Source organism: Babylonia areolata, chromosome 21 (genome assembly GCF_041734735.1).
Source record: "Babylonia areolata isolate BAREFJ2019XMU chromosome 21, ASM4173473v1, whole genome shotgun sequence".
Classification (NCBI taxonomy): domain Eukaryota; kingdom Metazoa; phylum Mollusca; class Gastropoda; order Neogastropoda; family Buccinidae; genus Babylonia; species Babylonia areolata.
In genome coordinates, this window is record NC_134896.1 from 27,095,226 (window position 1) to 27,112,750 (window position 17,525).

A 17,525-nucleotide genomic window follows, 5' to 3' on the forward strand; every position below is an offset into this window, starting at 1 on the left:
TATTTAGGTATGTAACGATGCCCTATAGGCACAGCTTCACAGAGGAGCCCAGTTTTATACGATCAACGTGTATGGAGATCTGATGCAACGTTATCATACTCACGTGAGTCATGTGAGCGTTCGTCTCGTGTCTTTTGCCAGAGGCAATTTTCCGTCTTGTTGAAATTCAGTTGCGTTTGTTAAATGCTCCTTCATTTTGCTCTCTGAAGTTCGCAACTTTGCTATTATATGGCTTACGAATAAAGCCGCTGCGCGCACGCACAAGTACACAAACACGAACATACATATGCCATATGACTCATGCATAAAGCGGCCACGCGCGCGCGCACGCACACACACACACAAACACGCACATACATATATACACATATATACATGCAACTGGTTCATAGGCAGAAACGAACACAGATCAACGCCCCTTCTGTGACAGTTTTCAGACAAATAAAGAATCCCTTGCCGTAGTATCAGTATCAGTATCAGTAGCTCAAGGAGGCGTCACTGCGTTCGGACAAATCCATATACGCTACACCACATCTGCCAAGCAGATGCCTGACCAGCATCACAACCCAACGCGCTTAGTCAGGCCTTGAGAGAAAAAAAATCAAAAGAAAAAAGAAAAAAAGGGAATATAAATAAATAAATAAAATAATATAATAAAATGAAATAAAATAAAATAACAAAACAAAACAACACACACACACACACACACACACACACACACACACACACAAATAAATAAATAAAAAAAATAAAACTTCAGTGTACAACGAAGGTTTCAACTCCAACCACAAGGACACATACACCGCGCGCGCGCACACACAACACACACACACACGCACGCACGCACGCACGCACAGCGGACACACACACACACACACACACACACACACACGAGTATGATGATATAAATAAAAGTTAAAACCGATGATTAAAACAGTGGCTGCTTTTGACTGATGAGCACCAGCTGTGCAACGTATTGGCATCAGCTTGATATACAAGACCAGTTCAGTTCGTTCCATCGCTTTACCTAACACGTCTTCATCGTTGATGATTTAAGACGAAAGCAAACACTACAAACCAATTCGGTCGCATTCCCTGCTCAGTCTCTATTGTATCACTCTCTCAGATGCATGCATGTAGTCCATGGTTCACTATGAAACTTAACTCTCAATTTATTCGCGACACTCTATCTGGGTATAAAAACTAATACTGTGATGTCAGCGATGTGTGGATTTCTATAGAGTCCACAAAAAAGTTAGGGACCATTTGGGAAAGTTGGGAAATTGCGTAGTGGTGGAATAATGCTGAATTTCTGGCAAACAGCTAGCTGGCGGTGTTCGCAGCCATTGTAATGAGCAATCACTTACAACCAGGGGTACATTCTTGCTCTTCATCTTTTTCAGTGAAAAACCACGACTTTCGTACGTAAACCATTGAAACAATGCCAATTTTTGGCGCTGAAACGAAGATTGTACAAACGCGTTTTTATGCGGTTCGTGGTGCGCGTGTGCATTGATGTACTCAGTGAGAGGATAGTGAAAGACCATATGCACCTTGCATAATTTATATAATCACCCATTTATCACAACAACAACAACAACAACAACAACAACAAAAAAAAAAAAAAAAAAAAAAAAAGAGAGAGAGAAGAAAATATACCTGATTTTATAAAGTGGTCCACAACTTTTTGTGGTCTGTATCTTTTAAGTCAATATCATGTCGTTCTCCTTGTATCGCGCAGTTAAGATCTTACAGATTACTGATAGCGTACAGAAACATTATAGGAAAAAAAACTTTGATAATATTTTCTATTTAAGGAATTTAACGTCATTAAAAAACAACAACGAAAACAACTATAATGGCCATGTACATGCCATTGGATAGACACGTGAAGCTACTCGGCCTTTTATATGTCCTGCAGAAAGTATTGGTCACAAGTCACCATGATAGGGACGATTTGTCTATCTCCAGTGGTATCCTGTCGGAAAATAATCCGATGGTACGGAGGATGTTCATTTAGCCCATGGCTATGAAGGTGTGCTATCTTTGATCATAACACACTGTCACGTGATCATCAGTCATCAGACGAGAAGCGGAAAGATGAATACCTTTTATGCACGGTTTGACTGTCACGATTTTAGCGACAACAGAAAAGAGCTGACCACTTTCCTGACCAAGATCCCCTCAGATCAACAAGGGAAGAGAATAGTTGTCTCTGACAATGATGTTTTCAAACAATCAAAAAGAGTTAATTGGAACAGAGCAACTGGTTCGGGTGGTATCACAGCAAACACCCTTCAGATACTGTGCGGAACAACTTTGTAAAATTTTAGCCAGTATTTTAATAAATCTTTAACCCAGTGTAAGATTACCCCCGTTTGGAAAACATCTTGTGTTGTTTCTGTCCCCGGGGAAACATCAGTTAAGTAAATGAAAGACCTCAGCCCTGTCGCTCTAACGTCTTCCGTTATGAAGATATTTGAGAGGGTTATTTAGTTCACTTTCAGGAATTTGTTTAGGGATATGTTTTTTTTAACCCAATGCAATTTGCTTAATGGAGAAACAGAAGTGTTGATGACGTCTTGTTGCTTGTTTTGAATATGGTATTATGAGTATCTAGACAGGCCTGGTACATATATATGTTTAATGCTTTTAACTTTTCAAAGCTAAGAACCTTTTACGGGTGAAAGTTATTTCTCTGACCGTTATATGGATTTTAGAACACATCAGTAACAGACCCCTTTTTGTTAAAATCATAGACGGACTCCAGTACTTTATACACTTATACTGGTGCACCCAAGGGTACAGTGCTGTCACCTTTCAATTTACTTTGTACACAATTGACTGTAAACTTGTACAGAATCCTGTCCACTCGTTACGTTAGCTGACAAAGAAAAATGACATTTTCACACACACACACACACACACACACACACACACACACACACACACACACACACACACCACTTTGTATAGTTTCCACCATGAATAAGGAACAGTCAACCAGAGAACAGCCATCACCAAATTGTATATCCGATAGATGCAGTCCAAGAAACATACTACGTTCCGTCTGGCAACACCGTATGTGTGGTGTGTTTGCGCTCATTTCCTTATTGCAAACTTTTTTTTCTCCTCAAAACATTGTATTATGAGGATTTATAGCCAATGAGATCCCTTCACTTCCTTTGTGACGTGGAGTGATAAGGCGGAAAGTGGCAAAATGGTTAAGACGCTGATCTGCCGATGCAGTGTACTTGGCGCACTGAAAAAGAACCCGTGGTAACATAAGTGCTGTCTTCTGACAAAACTGTAGAAGAAATCTATTGATCGGTACACATTATACCCACACGCATTCGAGGTCTGGTCTGTGTGTTGGATCATGCTGCTATCAGGTATCTGACTGGCAAATGTGGTGCAGCGTACATGGATTTGGCCGAACGCAGTGACGCCTCCTTGATAAACTGAAACTGAGTAATGTGCCTACGTGTCAACCGGTCCTGTGAGCATGGGTCATAGTATGTCTAGCAACACTTTTACAGCCTGCGATGTATCCGTGAACCCCGGGATGACACTTTCTACTGTACCTGGAATCTTCCCAATAATCAGAGCCCACAACGACATAAAAATACACGATGATGTGATCGACTTAAAGATACAGCTCCCCTGCAGTGCCGGTCGCAAACCTTTGAGGAATTCTTTCAAATTGATGCGTACGTGAACTGGGTGACATACGACTGAAGTATGGTCCCAGTCCTCCCAAACTATCTGAGACAGTAGGCAGCGGACAGTGTAACTAACTGATAAGGGTAAAAATAAATCCACATTGACATGCGCGTGACGGGACACTTGATCTTCCGTGTTCCCAGTTCGTGACCTGACCATGGCACCACGTAATAGTCCTCGGGAGGTTTTTCATATTACATATTACTTGGCAGGCGCCATGACAGATTCGGTAATGCTTTGGACTTGTTGTCTGGTATTCACTAGTGACCAGTGTTCAAGGCCGCGTTTTGTCATGGCGTTGTGTTCTTAGGAAAGGAACTGTATTCCAATTTTCCTTACTCCACTCAGGTGTGAATGGGAAGTAGACTTCAGCATGGGAAGGTCAGAAGAAAAAAATGAAAGAAAAAGACTAATGTGACGGGGTGGTAAGGTGGTGTTAGAGAAGGTGAAGACATGTAGAAGGTGTTAGCAGAAGAGAGCTGCAGCCAGGCAAGGTAGACTCGGGAAGGCGGTGTGCCGGTTTTTCTTCTTTTATTCTCTCATTCTTCCAGACCAGGAGAGTTCTCTATTTGTCTGGCACTCGCTCACTCCTTATATTCTGTTCTGCCAAACCGCAAAGCCAGCGCCACGAAGCGACTCACGAACCCGCCCTCCGCGAGCCTTGAGGGGCCAAGTTTGTGTTTGTTTGACCAAATTTAGCGGCTTCTGACTTTCGGCTCGGGGAACTAACATAGACATATTATATATCACACAAAACTACAAGAGACGAGCATTTTTTCAAGCTAAACCATTTTCTACAAAAATAATGTAGTTAAAAACTATAAACAAAAAGAGTCACTGAATGAACGAGCTTTTAACGAGTTCATGTATCATTTTGTACATTTCAAAAATTAATACGTCGCGATATGTAATGTAATTGCAACAGTTAAGTAACTGAAAATCCTGAATTTCCAACTATATCAAAATCATCTATAGAATCTGCTTCTAGAGTAAAGATTTTTTATGTCAAAATTCAAGAGAAAACTCAACGGACAGCTCCCGTGTCGGCACCGCTTGGCGGTGTTTTTGGCACTTGTGATCGACAACGAAATACTTCGTTTAAACCAACTACAACACTGCTATACATGTATTATACGAATCAGATTGATAACAGAAATGCAAACATCTGCAAGACACCCTATAAAAATGTCTAGGTATTGTAAAAACGTATTTTGCTCAAATCGGCACTGACGAATTCCAATGGCTTGAAGAAGAGATAGTTTTGTGGCGCCGAAATGCCGTCAGACATTTCGTACCATCGCATGCCTATAACTTAGTGTACACGGAAAGCAGTACACGAGAAGAAGCTTAATCATCTACACGTTAATGCACAATCTAAATTCCACGGCAACTATATCAATTTATAGAAAACGAAGGTATTTTATATGTTTCAACTGAGTGGATTTCGAAGATCGCGCCAAAACTCATTCACATAAATATTAATTTAAAAAAAGTTATAGGCTTTCTGGCCAAATGATATCATTACATTTGAGAAGTATGATCGTTCTGAAGTCCCATAACATAAAACTATAATCTCATCTAAAAGGAAGTGTTTATAATTTAACAAACTGATGAAAATCATCATACGGTTCCCTGTAAAGGGAGATAACTTGTGACCGATTTACAACTTCCTTAGTAACCTTCGGCGAGTCACAAAAGTCGTCTGCTAAGCTGGCCCAACGAAGATTGTAGCCAACCCGGCTACACTAAGAAGAAGAAGATGAAGAAGAAAGCAGAATGCGAGGATTAGATCCCGCCTTCCTATTCTGCGTCATGGACACTGTTCACTGTCATTATGTCCATAAAAGGCTACGGGATTATTAACATAATTACGTATCGGTTTTCACCCTAGAAGTTCAAGCTGTTCACATGCTTTTATCGTTGTGACTTCTCAAGGGCACTGAAACCCATCATTATTCGCTAACCTTACCGACTTGACCCAGCCTTCAGTGTCTGGTAATACAACTCCGCTAGTCAGGCCTGCACTGTAGTTGTTCTAATCGTTGGACAGAACAGAGAGGGACAATGTCGCGCTTTGTCTGTGTGGGAGACTATGAGGAGTTTGCCGAGAAGAGCTTGCCCAAATGGGTACGCGATTACTTTAACAGTGGTGCCAACTATGAACAGACGTATGCTGATAATGTGGCGGCATTTAGCAGGTGAGGTTGTTTATTCATGGTCTGAGTGTCTGTGTGTTACTGTGTACGTGTCAAATGTCCATGTGTCAGTGTGTGTGTGTGTGTGTGTGTGTCCGTTTCCGTGTGTGTACCCGTGTGTGTGTGTGTGTGTGTGTGTGTGTGAGAGAGAGAGAGAGCGGATGACCAATATTACCTCTCTGATTATTCGGTATGTCCACTTGTGTGTCCGTCGCACTGCTAGCTTTCCAACTGACGTGTCCACCCGGATGTGTCTGTTACACTGTCCATGTCAAAGTGTATGTAGCCTTCGTGTGAATGCGTGTGTGAATGTGTTGTGTTGCAAATGGCGGAGATGAGACACCAAAATGCTGTTGTCTTTTCGACCTCCCTGTGAACTGAAGGGTGACGAAGACGTAACTGATAGAAAGTGGCGCTGTTTTGTGCCGACCTGCCTATTGAAAAAAACTGCAGTGGAGACTGGAGCGGTCTTTGAGTTCATTGGCCGTGTCAACGTCAAGAATGTACGCTGAAGCAATTTTTGATATATATTATTATTTTCTTAATATTACTTCATAATGAGCACAGAGTAGTTTCTGCAGCAAAATATTTCGAGAAGCTAGAACTGACAGTGGCTTGGCAGTGGACTATCGTTACTTGGCATTGGTGGCTTGGGGGTGGGGGTGGGGATTCAGGTCAGTAGTTGGAAATAAAAAATAACAACAACAACAACAACAAAACTTTGGACATATTCTTTCAAGTGATCAATCTCTTTTCATATTTCTTTCTTCGTCACGCACATTCGTATACTCTGTTATCAGTTTCACGGTGTTTAAAATCGTCTGGGTAAACAGAAAATAGAATGATTAATATGTTTTTGACTCACTTGTGTAAACAAAGTGAGTCTATGTTTTAACCCGGTGTTCGGTTGTCTGTGAGTGAGTGAGTGAGTGAGTGTGTGTGTGTGTGTGTGTGTGTGTGTGTGTGTGTGTGTGTGTGTGTGTGTGTGTGTGTGTCCATGGTAAACTTTAACATTGCCATTTTCTAATAATAATAATAATAATAATGGATACTTATATAGCACACTATCCAGAAATCTGCTCTAGGTGCTTTACAAAAACGCTTTTGTTAACATAATACATCATATCTATGTTACATACACACACCAAAATGTGACTACACACACACACGCACACAAACACACACACACACACACACACACACACACATACACACACGCTGCATACATACATTTTAACATACATGTGTATCTAACAGCTACCCTAACACATACGCACAAATAGGCAGGCACAAACTTACATAAACACACGCACACACAATACACATTCATATATATGCATGTAGTTATGTACACATACATATGTATACACACATAGTCAAGCACAGCTAACGCAAAGGAAGTGGACCTGCCACAAATTGAACTTACTGCTGAGGGAAAAGGTGAGTTTTGAGACGGGATTCAAAAGATCTGCAAATATCTGCAAATACTTTGTCAGTTGACACCAAATTAGGCATAAAAATAGGAAAAATTCAGTTCTTTCCAGTCATCTTATTTAAAACAATATTGCACCTCTGGGATGGGCACAAAAAGAAGCCAAATTATATGCAAACCGCATTTACTGTTATATTTATTTTTTTTATTTTCTAAACTTGGCACTTTGATCTGATATTCTGACACAACAAGAGCAGTCATTTTTATCATTTTTTGTTCAAACCGGAACTTCTTTTGCTAAGCATGGAAGTTATATTTATTTTGCAAACGTTTTGGCGCAGATAGTAAAGAAGGGAAATTAATCTGTAATTAATGCTAGGGGACTTAATTTGCTTTAAACTGATCTTTCTCATCTTAAACATTACATTTTGAAATTACACTCAATACATAAAAAGCTTGTGTGTTTTACTCTCAGTGTACAGGGCTTTCACTATGTTCATTCGCCCAAGTGGTCTTTTTCGGAAAATACTAAAATCAATATGACGAGTGGACTTTATAGATCTGTTGGCTGAGCCCTGAACGTCATGGGAAAAAATCAATTGCGTACACATATTTATACACATTCAAAGCGCGTGCTCATATTCTTCGCGAACGCGAACGACGCCATTTTGTTTCAAGTTGTTGACCTGCCCGTTCAGTCCTATATTCAATGGACAATACACGATGACATGTGTTGGAAAGTTGGAGAAGGAGACCGTTAAATATTTATTCGGAGAAAGATTTGTGAACGCCTCATCACTTACTGGATTATGCCCCAAACTGCCATAAAAATATCCACAGAATCAGTCGGAATTCACAGTTAAAAATAATAAACCATGTGAGTTAATACCCTTGAATTGATGAAACGTAAAAATTTCCAGTCTTGACTTTTCTCAAAATGAAGTCCTTTTCACTTCATAAGACGTTTAGAAGTATTTGTACTTGACTCTACGTGTTATTAGTTTAACAAAATACTCAATTTTCATATCAACTTTAAAACTATAAAACTAGAATAAACATAAAAGAGAAATTGAATCGACCGTGTCAACCGGGTGTAACTAACTGAAACTTGTACATCTATCTAGATCCAGAGAAAACGGCTAAATGTTGCAGTATGATTGCGGCGATAGCCACGTCTCCTTTACCGCGGACTTAAAACGATTTTTTAATTGCTTTAAAGATTTTTTGAATGCCCAAGATACACCAGAATAATATGAATTAAACAGCGTTCTCTCAGCGAATACCTCAATCGATTTATCGCCCTTTAAAAAAGCATGTTTAAATATTATATTTTTGAACGTTAGTTAAGGAGCCACGATAGTGTAATGGGTTTCTTCTCACCCGAACACGCGGAGTTCCAATCTGCTGTTAGGACTTTTTTTTTCTTTTTCTTTTAACCCGAAGCTTTATAATAACAAATACAGAACACATTTTAACGATTATATATATATATATATATATTTTAAGTGTATCACAAGTGAGTCTTGAAGGCCTTGCCTCTCTTGTTCTCTTTGTCATGCACACCCGTATACTCTATCATGAATTGTAAACATTTAAAATAGTTTGTTTAGTGTTTGCAATCATCTGGGTAAATAGGGACGAAAATAGAACAAAATCTCCTTATAAACACTCCTGCACAAAAACAACCCATGGGAGATGTCATGGCTCAGATACAGACACACACACTGACACACAGACAATATTCATTCACTTGCTCTCTCTCTCTCTCTCTCTCTCTCTCTCTCTCTCTCTCTCTCTCTCTCACACACACACACACACACACACACACACACACAGACCACCTTCAGAAACTCACTGTTCTTTCAGATACAAGTTCAGGCCGAAGTACATGGTTGACGTTTCGGAGCGTCAGACGTCTACGACAGTCCTGGGTCAAAAAGTCGACAGTCCCATTGGCGTCTCTCCCATGGCAATGTGCCGACTGGCCCATCCCGATGGAGAGATAGGCTTGGCCAAAGGTAATTCGTTTATTTAGTAGTTTAGTTATTTTAGATCGAGGGGGGAGTGTGAGAAAATACATACATACATACATACATATATATATATCTGTGTGTGTGTGTGTGTGTGTGTGTGTGTGTGTGTGTGTGTGTGTGTGTGCCATTCCTTTTGTTTCTTTTGTCATCCTTGTTATTGCTGGTTGTCTTCATTCCACATACAGCACGTGAGGCTATCTCATTGCACACGCTGCCATTGTTTTGGTCACTGTTTTTCTTCTTTGTAGCATTCTGTTGCAGATGTCAGTGATGTATTTGTCGTCACTGTCATCACTTTCTTTCCCCACGAACAGCCTGTGAGGCCGAGGGGTTGTGCTTCACGCTGTCCATGTGCGCCTCTGCAAGTGTGGAGGAAGTAGGTCAGGCTGCCCCAGATTGCACGCGCTGGTTCCAAGTGCACGTGCTGCACGACCGCCAGATGATGCAGCGCATGATCACGCGCGCTGAACGTGCCGGCTTCACCGCCTTGGCGCTGACAGTTGACTGCGCTGTTCACGGCAGGCGTCACAAGGAGAAGAGGAACCAGTTCTCCATGCCCCCGCATCTCAAGTGAGTTGGATGTGCTTGCTTCATTTCTAGATGCTCCTTGAGGAGCATAGGGCCGTAGCAGCACTCCTCCGATGGACTCGGTTCTGGGCTGTTCTGTTCAGTCCATGACCATCCAGCTGCATTCACTGACCTCATCCCTCCGTCGTGCATCTTCTCCATGTCTGTCTGTCTTTATTTTTCTATGGCGTTTTCCCCCCACCTGGTGAATGGGCCGTCAACAAAAGGCCTCCACAATCCGCTACTCTGTGCCTGTGCCTCTGTGTGGCTCCAGGTAGGCCCCATATTCTTGTTGTTTGTCAGAAAGTTTCTTTCTTTGACAGGTGGTTCTTCTGTCTATCATGGCCCTGTCTGCTTGTATCATACTCGTTGTTACATGTTTATTTTATTTTATTTTTTTTAATTATGATTCATCAGTAAACCAAGAACTGTCCATCGTCTGCATGGCTGTGGTTCTGGGGTGGATGTGATGAGGCGCAGCATAGGGAAAGGTGTGGTGTGGTGTGTTTTTATTTGTATTTGTATTTCTTTTTATCACAACAGATTTCTCTGTGTGAAATTCGGGCTGCTCTCCCCCAGGGAGTGCGCGTCGCTATACTACAGAGCCACACTTTGTGTGTGTGTGTGTGTGTGTGTGTGTGTGTGTGTGTGTGTGTGTGTGTACTTTTTCCTGCGTGCAGTTTTATTTGTTTTTCCTATCGAAGTGGATTTTTTTTCTATAGAATTTTGCCAGGAACAACGCTTTTGTTGCCGGGGGTTATTTTCGTGCGCTAAGTGCATGCTGCACACGGGACCTCGGTTTATCGTCTCATCCGAATGACTAGCGTCCAGACCACCACTCAAAATCTAGCGGAGGGGGAGAAAATATCGGCGGCTGAGCCGTGATTCGAACCAGCGCGCTCAGATTCTCTCGCTTCCTAGGCGGACGCGTTACCTCTAGGCCATCACTCCACACTTTAAAGAGTTCTGTTCAGCTCCTCACACTGGCAAGGGTGCAGAAAGCCACCCGGCAGCTTCACCCAGAAACAAACAATGAAATAAACAAATAAGCAAAGACCACTTCCTGTAGGGACCCACCAGGCGGATAATGTTATGTGTTGTTTGTTGATAAATGATCAGAGAGAACTATGATAGGACGGCCCGGCACCCTCACTTCTGAGTTGACTGACCTGATGGTTTGGAAAGATGGTTCTGTTCCACGAGTCTTCAAATATCTAAACAACATATACCTGCATTGGAACAAACATACAGAGCATCAAGCGATGCATTTTGCTCCTGAACATAGCTGGGCAGATCGTGTTACCCCGCCTCCCCCTCCCCATATATTTTCATGTATAAGCCGTATGGTTTTTCACTGGCTGGATAGTAATGATCATCTAAGAGACAAATGTTGGTTTCACAGTATCTAAGGGACATGACGTGACTTTTGCCAGTATCTGACATATTCACGGAATGCATCCTGACTCAGTAAACTCAGCTGTGCAACAATAGTTCCATTCCCATTTGCAGACTGGGGAACTTTGAAGAGGAGATAAAGCGCATGCAGAGCGTCATCAGCATCGAAAAATCCTCGCAAGACTGGGGTCGATTCGTCAATCAGGCTTTCAGCTCCGCCCACACGTGGCAGGATATCCAATGGCTGAAGTCCATTTCTCCACTGCCGGTTGTCGCGAAAGGAGTGTTGACAGGTAAATAAACTTATTTTGTACCCAGGGATGGTGGTCAATGAAACGTCATGCACACAAATAATAGAGAATGGTCTGCCTGTCAGCCTGTCTGTCTGTCATTGCGGAATAACAGCTAATGGCAATCATGAAGTGGTGATTAAGTCCGAAAACAGGCCGACCTGTGAACATTGTTTATGTCTGAAAACTGATGCGGAAGAGGTAGATCTCAACGTTTGTGTGGTTTAATCCCGAATGTTACTGGTCAAAACTAAACCAATTGCCAGTTTGGGCATGGGGACGATGTTTCGTGTTCTGTATGTGTCCACACGTGCATGAATTGTGTGTGTGTGTGTGTGTGTGTGTGTGTGTGTGTGTGTGTGTGTGTGTGAGAGAGAGAGAGAGAGAGAGGGGGGAATGTGGGGATGGCGATTGGAGATACAGGAATTCCGTATTGCGCTCACAAGATTTAGTGCGTGTTATCCCTCCATGGGTCGGGCTGTAAACTTAAACAAGACATGATGGGCTGTGACTGACAGGCACTGACGCAGTGACGGCACTGAATCACGGAGCGGATGCTATCTGGGTGTCCAACCACGGCGGTCGGGAACTGGACTGTCTGCCTGCCACGGTATGTCCGTCACAAAGTTGTGATGCGTGTTTAGCATAACCAAGTGTCTCAAGTGGCTAGGTCCTGAGTATGTACAACAGGGTATTTTTAACAAGATCCAATGTGGTTCTTGATGGTCTGGCGCACTTGTTAACTGGTGGTGTGGTCAGTGTATCTGATGCTCAGTGTCATGCGATAACACCTCGTTTCTTTGGCTTCAGTTCTTCTTTCCAAATTCAAATTACAGGTTCATGTATACAGGAAGATGAAATATATACCTACCAGTGTATGCAGACTTTTGTCCATTATGACCAAATCTGCTGCCTTACAGATGGACGCCCTGGGCGAGGTGTGTGAGGCAGTGAAGGGTCAGGCAGAAGTGTACCTGGACGGGGGAGTGCGCAGCGGTCTGGACGTCCTCAAAGCCTTGGCACGTGGTGCACGTGCTGTCTTCTGTGGTCGTCCCACCCTTTGGGGGCTGGCACACGATGTGAGTCTTCACTCTGCCGTGTTATCGTGTTTCGTGTGTGGTCTCTTCTGTCATTTCTCTCTATCACTCTCTATTTACACACACACACACACACACACACACACACACACACACACACACATATATATATATATATATATCAATGGAATGATGAAATATCTTGTCGCAGTTAGCTATGATTTATCGAGTCACCTTTTTATCTTTATTTTTTCAGCTGCTGCAGAACTGTTTTCTGAACGAAATCTACACTGTTCTCAGTGGAATGTGCACATCGCCAAAGTGTTGGATTTTTTTTTCAGTATCACTGTTTCCTCTCTCTCTCTCTCTCTCTCTCTCTCTCTCTCTCTCTGTGTGTGTGTGTGTGTGTGTGTGTGTGTGTGTGTGTGTGTGTAACATTAGGACAGCATTCTCGTTTGTCATCTCTTGCACATTTTGGGAGAGGCGATGTGACTGAAAATGAAAGATGATTCACTCATTGTAACACTTAATGTGCAAGCATCTCCATAACTTCCGAGGCACAATATTGCGTCTTAGTTTAAAGTCTGTCTTATATATGTGTGAGGGTATGTTTGATGCGTCTGACACCTTCACTTGGCTTTTTTTCGGAATTTGTTTGGGGTAAGGTTTGCTTGCGAAATTTTATCAAAAGCAATGACGATGGAAGTTGAAGTCCCTGGCGATCACTATAATCATGCAAATATGCTGTGTGTGTGTGTGTGTGTGTGTGTGTGTGTGTGTGTGTGTGTGTGTGTGTGTGTGTGTGCAGGGGCAACAAGGAGCACAACACGTCCTGAAAATTTTAAAGGAAGAGCTGGACATCGGGATGGCTTTAGCAGGTGAGCTTATAACTAGCATAACTGATAGAAGGACTGACTAACTAGCCTGTCAGTCACTAAGTCAGTCAGTCAGCTATTAAATGAACCACTCAACCAATATTGTAAAACAATTAAAGCAAAACAATTATAAACAGGCAACCAAACACAAACGTACACAATGCAGAAAGAGACAATCATCATCGTCGTCCGACACCCCTTCTGAATTGTGTACAAAAGTCAGTCGTGTCCGACTATGACCACCAGAACAGCAGAGGAGGCTGCTGCTGCCCAACTGTCTGGGCTAGTGGAGAGTGTCTTGTGTAAGTTACATCCCCCCACTCTCGGTCATAAGGGTTTTAGGACAGTTGGTGTTGGGAAGGATCCCAAAGGCCAACAAGCCTCCAAGGCTGCAGCACTAAAAGCCAGTGCAGCCTTGCCGCTTAGATGGAGAGTCAAAGTCCCTCACAAAAGACTGAGCTGTAAATGACTTGCCATTGCAGTGGATAACCCAGTGATCATACACCTCTCACTTTGTTGTTGGCCCAACTGTAAGTTTATGTCAGTCTCTGATACAAGCGGAGCATTAAGCCCACATAATAAAAGGCTGTGAAAATACTGCAGTATAACGTAAGTCGAGAGCCTGCAGGAGACATCAGGTATAGTCTGTCAACAACAGCCAGTCCTCTGCTTCTAGGTATGAAGTCTCATTTTGATGTGTTGGTGTTTTCATAGCAAGTAATGTTCTCTGGTGTGTAATATCTGGGTATCTACACGCCCAGTCATCCTTTCTCATTCGGGCTTGGGACTGGCAATGGTGGAGTCTTGATATTGCTTGTTTGTCGTAGCTGTCTCATTCAGGCTTGGGACTGGCAATGGTGGAGTCTTGATATTGCTTGTTTGTCGTAGCTGTCTCATTCAGGCTTGGGACTGGCAATGGTGGAGTCTTGATATTGTATGTTTGTCGTAGCTATGAAACCCAAGCCCATCTGGCAACAGGACACGTTCACGAATTATCACGACCTGCTATGTCTGGGTTTTTTAAAATTATGTTCTTAAAATATATAATTATCTAAGTAACTATAGTTGCCTTTCCTACTTACTATCATTCTGACTAATGGATGTTCATCGACGTAATAACCAATCGACATGGATGCATGTTTTCACGCATGTGTACACCAGTGAACTGAATGTGTATGAGGCAGATTACTTGTTATTGGTGAGTGTGCGTGCGTGCGTGTGTGTGTGAGCGTGCGTGCGTGCGTGCGTGCGTGCGTGTGTGTGTGTGTGTGTGTGTGTGTGATCATCCGTGTGTGCCTGTGATAGAGAGAATGAGAGAGAATATGTCACGATGGAACATATTGTAAACGCCGGTATAAGAACTTGATAGCATTGGGAAATATTAAAATTTTCTTGACTGAAAGTACGAAGATGAAATCAGCTCTAAGATCCTTTTCTTAAGGAATGATATGGAAAGGGCAATGGGAAGAATGAATGAGAACTGGAAAATCGGTTCATTAGTAATTATTCGCGTGAGGAATTGGGTTGACGAATGATTTTGGATACATTGTAATTCCTGGGTGCATTTGCAGGCGTGACAGATCTTCAGCGAGTTCCCAAAGACATTGTGGTCCACCAGAGTTTTTACTCCAAGTACTGATCAGCTGCGTGTATTCAACACGCGTTTGGAATGTCTGCCATTCTCTACGGACGCACTGGCTGATAAAAAAAAAAAACCCACCCAAGACATCAACATAGAAACTCCATCTGTTTGTGTGAAGATAGTTTTAGTGTTTGTCTTTTTATTCAGTTACATCGAAATGCAAAACAGCTCATCAACTGTCGATGTGAAGATAATTTTACTATTTGTAGAAGAAACCACGCAGAAGTGGAAACATTGATTGTTTTAAACACAGAACTAAGCAAGACGATACTGGCATAAGAAATACGAAATTCCTTGCAGGTTCTGTTCCAGTAACTTGATTTCGTCTCAATCATTTTATCCAGCTCAGAACAAGGCGTTGAATGAAAAGGGGTATTGTAAAAAGAATTTGCTTGATTCCGAAGTGCATTGGGCAGACTGAGGGGACATAATCCTAATGTTGTGTTGTCATGAATACGGTACAATGATTTACCGGTGTCAACTTGACTTTTGGATATCAGTATTCAAGGCTGATATCCCCCCCCCCTCCCCGCCCCCCCTCCCCCACATATCCAAACGTTTATATGATCCCTGTCAGTTTTGAGGTATACAATCACCAAGTTTATTCAGATTCCTTTTTACCCAGAGTGAGACTTAGTTTTGCCTATTTTCAGCCGTTTTGTTCAGATACGTTCAATTAAAAAAACAAAAAACAAAACAAAAAAAAAACAAACAAAACGAGTGTGTGTGTGTGTGTGTGTGTGTGTGTGTGTGTGTGTGTGTGTGTGTGTGTGTGTGTGAGTTCATTGTTGATATTTTTTTCAGTGTTTTTTTTCCCTACTGCGTTGCACTACCTACCCATTTTCTTTGTTGTTTCTTTTTTTCGGAGGGGTGGGGGTGTGTGTGTGTGGGGGGTGGGGGGGGGGGTGTTGGGGGGGGGGGGGGGGGGCGGAGTTCATGTGGGGGAATGGGCGTGTGGGAAGGGCTTCCCGCTTTTAGTCACAAATCTGATGTAAAGCTGCGGAGTTCAACAATACATTATGGGGTAAACTGAAGATAATAGAACATGAACGTGTGTATACATAATTTTCATTTATATTTTACTAGTATCTTTAATGACGATAATAATCAGTGATACTGATAATAATAATAATAACAGTAATAGTAATAATGCTTGAGAGGAGCTTTGCCAAGACTCAGGCTCCATCCCACCATCGCCGGAAATGGAGAATGTTGTGACGCGTTCAGCAGTGCAGCGCCCCACGACCAAACCAGGTTTCAGGACCAGTGACAGTGACAGTATATGTAAGAAATACTCTGTCACGCGAAAGCGTTGATGGTTGAATATATCTGTATTTAGTTTTTGAAATTTCATTAGGTGTAGTTCTATTAAGTGTGTGGGTGTGTGTGTGTGTGTGTGTGCGCGTGCGCGCATGTGTGTGTATTAATTATTATTCGCTTGTTCGCTTGCTCCCTCAACACCAAACAAGTATACCTACTGTAACTTCTAATTTTACAAAGGCACGTATTCCCAGATGAAGTCCATAAAACAACTATGGTTATTTTGTTTTATTTTCCTTCTAAGATGTCTTCATTAATTACTAACCTACTAGTAGCGAACGAGGAAAAATGGAAACACTACCAAAAAATGAAACAAAGGTCTTACAGTTATACGTTTTGCAGGCAGCACAGTAACAGTTGTAGAAAAATTGAATATAAAGGTATGATGAGAATTAGAGACAATAGCCGTTACCACATTTCAATAACATTTCTTTGAAAGGCTTATCAACACACACACACACACACACACACACACACACACACACACACACCTGACAAACAGAAGATATGTCTGTTAAGTCACGTTAGTGGTGGACCCAGACGTTAAAACGGGCGCAATAGCCGAGTGGTTAAAGCATTGACTTTCCATCTGAGGCCGGTTCGGATCCTGTAATCCGTGATGTCAGCATTTGGTGGGTTATGGAAACAAGAACATATACCCAGCATGCACGCCCCCGAAAACGGAGTGTGGCTGCCTACATGGTGGGTTAAATAAACAAAACAACCACACACTAAAATGTTACATGTTTGAGTATGTATGTGTGCGTGTCTGAAGTCTGATTGAATGACACTGGAAACGAATGATCAGTGAGCGCCCAATCAGTGGCAGCCGTCAGTCAGCTCTACCCACTGGCAGGTAGGCAGCCTGTTGTGCAAATGATCCCGTGTTTGTAGAGCGTTTAGAGGTTGGTCTCCCACCGAGGATAGGCGCTATTTCAACATCTGTATCATTCATTAAACCACATATTAATCAATGAACGCATACCGGAAACATACAGAAGAATACTGTACATACT

The 17,525-nt window shown here is 42.2% G+C and overlaps 1 protein-coding gene across 2 annotated transcripts; it reads left to right on the forward strand.

The window, feature by feature from the left end:
* Positions 1 to 4,087: 4,087 nt before the first annotated feature.
* LOC143296430 (2-Hydroxyacid oxidase 1-like) lies at positions 4,088 to 15,862 on the forward strand. Of its 2 annotated transcripts, XM_076608351.1 has the most exons (9): positions 4,088 to 4,104; positions 5,659 to 5,921; positions 9,217 to 9,368; positions 9,698 to 9,953; positions 11,460 to 11,638; positions 12,154 to 12,245; positions 12,556 to 12,714; positions 13,481 to 13,550; positions 15,119 to 15,862. In XM_076608351.1, exons 2-9 carry the CDS (start codon positions 5,788 to 5,790, stop codon positions 15,184 to 15,186), a joined length of 1,110 nt encoding a protein of 369 aa, XP_076464466.1. In that variant the 5' UTR covers positions 4,088 to 4,104; positions 5,659 to 5,787; the 3' UTR covers positions 15,187 to 15,862. The 2 variants fall into 2 exon arrangements, with proteins under 2 accessions (XP_076464466.1, XP_076464465.1); XM_076608350.1 differs by lacking the exon at positions 4,088 to 4,104 and having other exon boundaries at positions 5,426 to 5,921.
* The last annotated feature ends 1,663 nt before the right edge of the window (positions 15,863 to 17,525 follow it).

Bases quoted from the DNA above. Each gene is read 5' to 3' on its own strand.
- LOC143296430 (XM_076608351.1), top strand. From the start codon at position 5,788: ATGTCGCGCTTTGTCTGTGTGGGAGACTATGAGGAGTTTGCCGAGAAG. The intron at 5,922-9,216 runs GTGAGGTTGTTT...CTGTTCTTTCAG, and splicing joins AATGTGGCGGCATTTAGCAG to ATACAAGTTCAGGCCGAAGT. The intron at 13,551-15,118 runs GTGAGCTTATAA...GTGCATTTGCAG, and splicing joins CATCGGGATGGCTTTAGCAG to GCGTGACAGATCTTCAGCGA.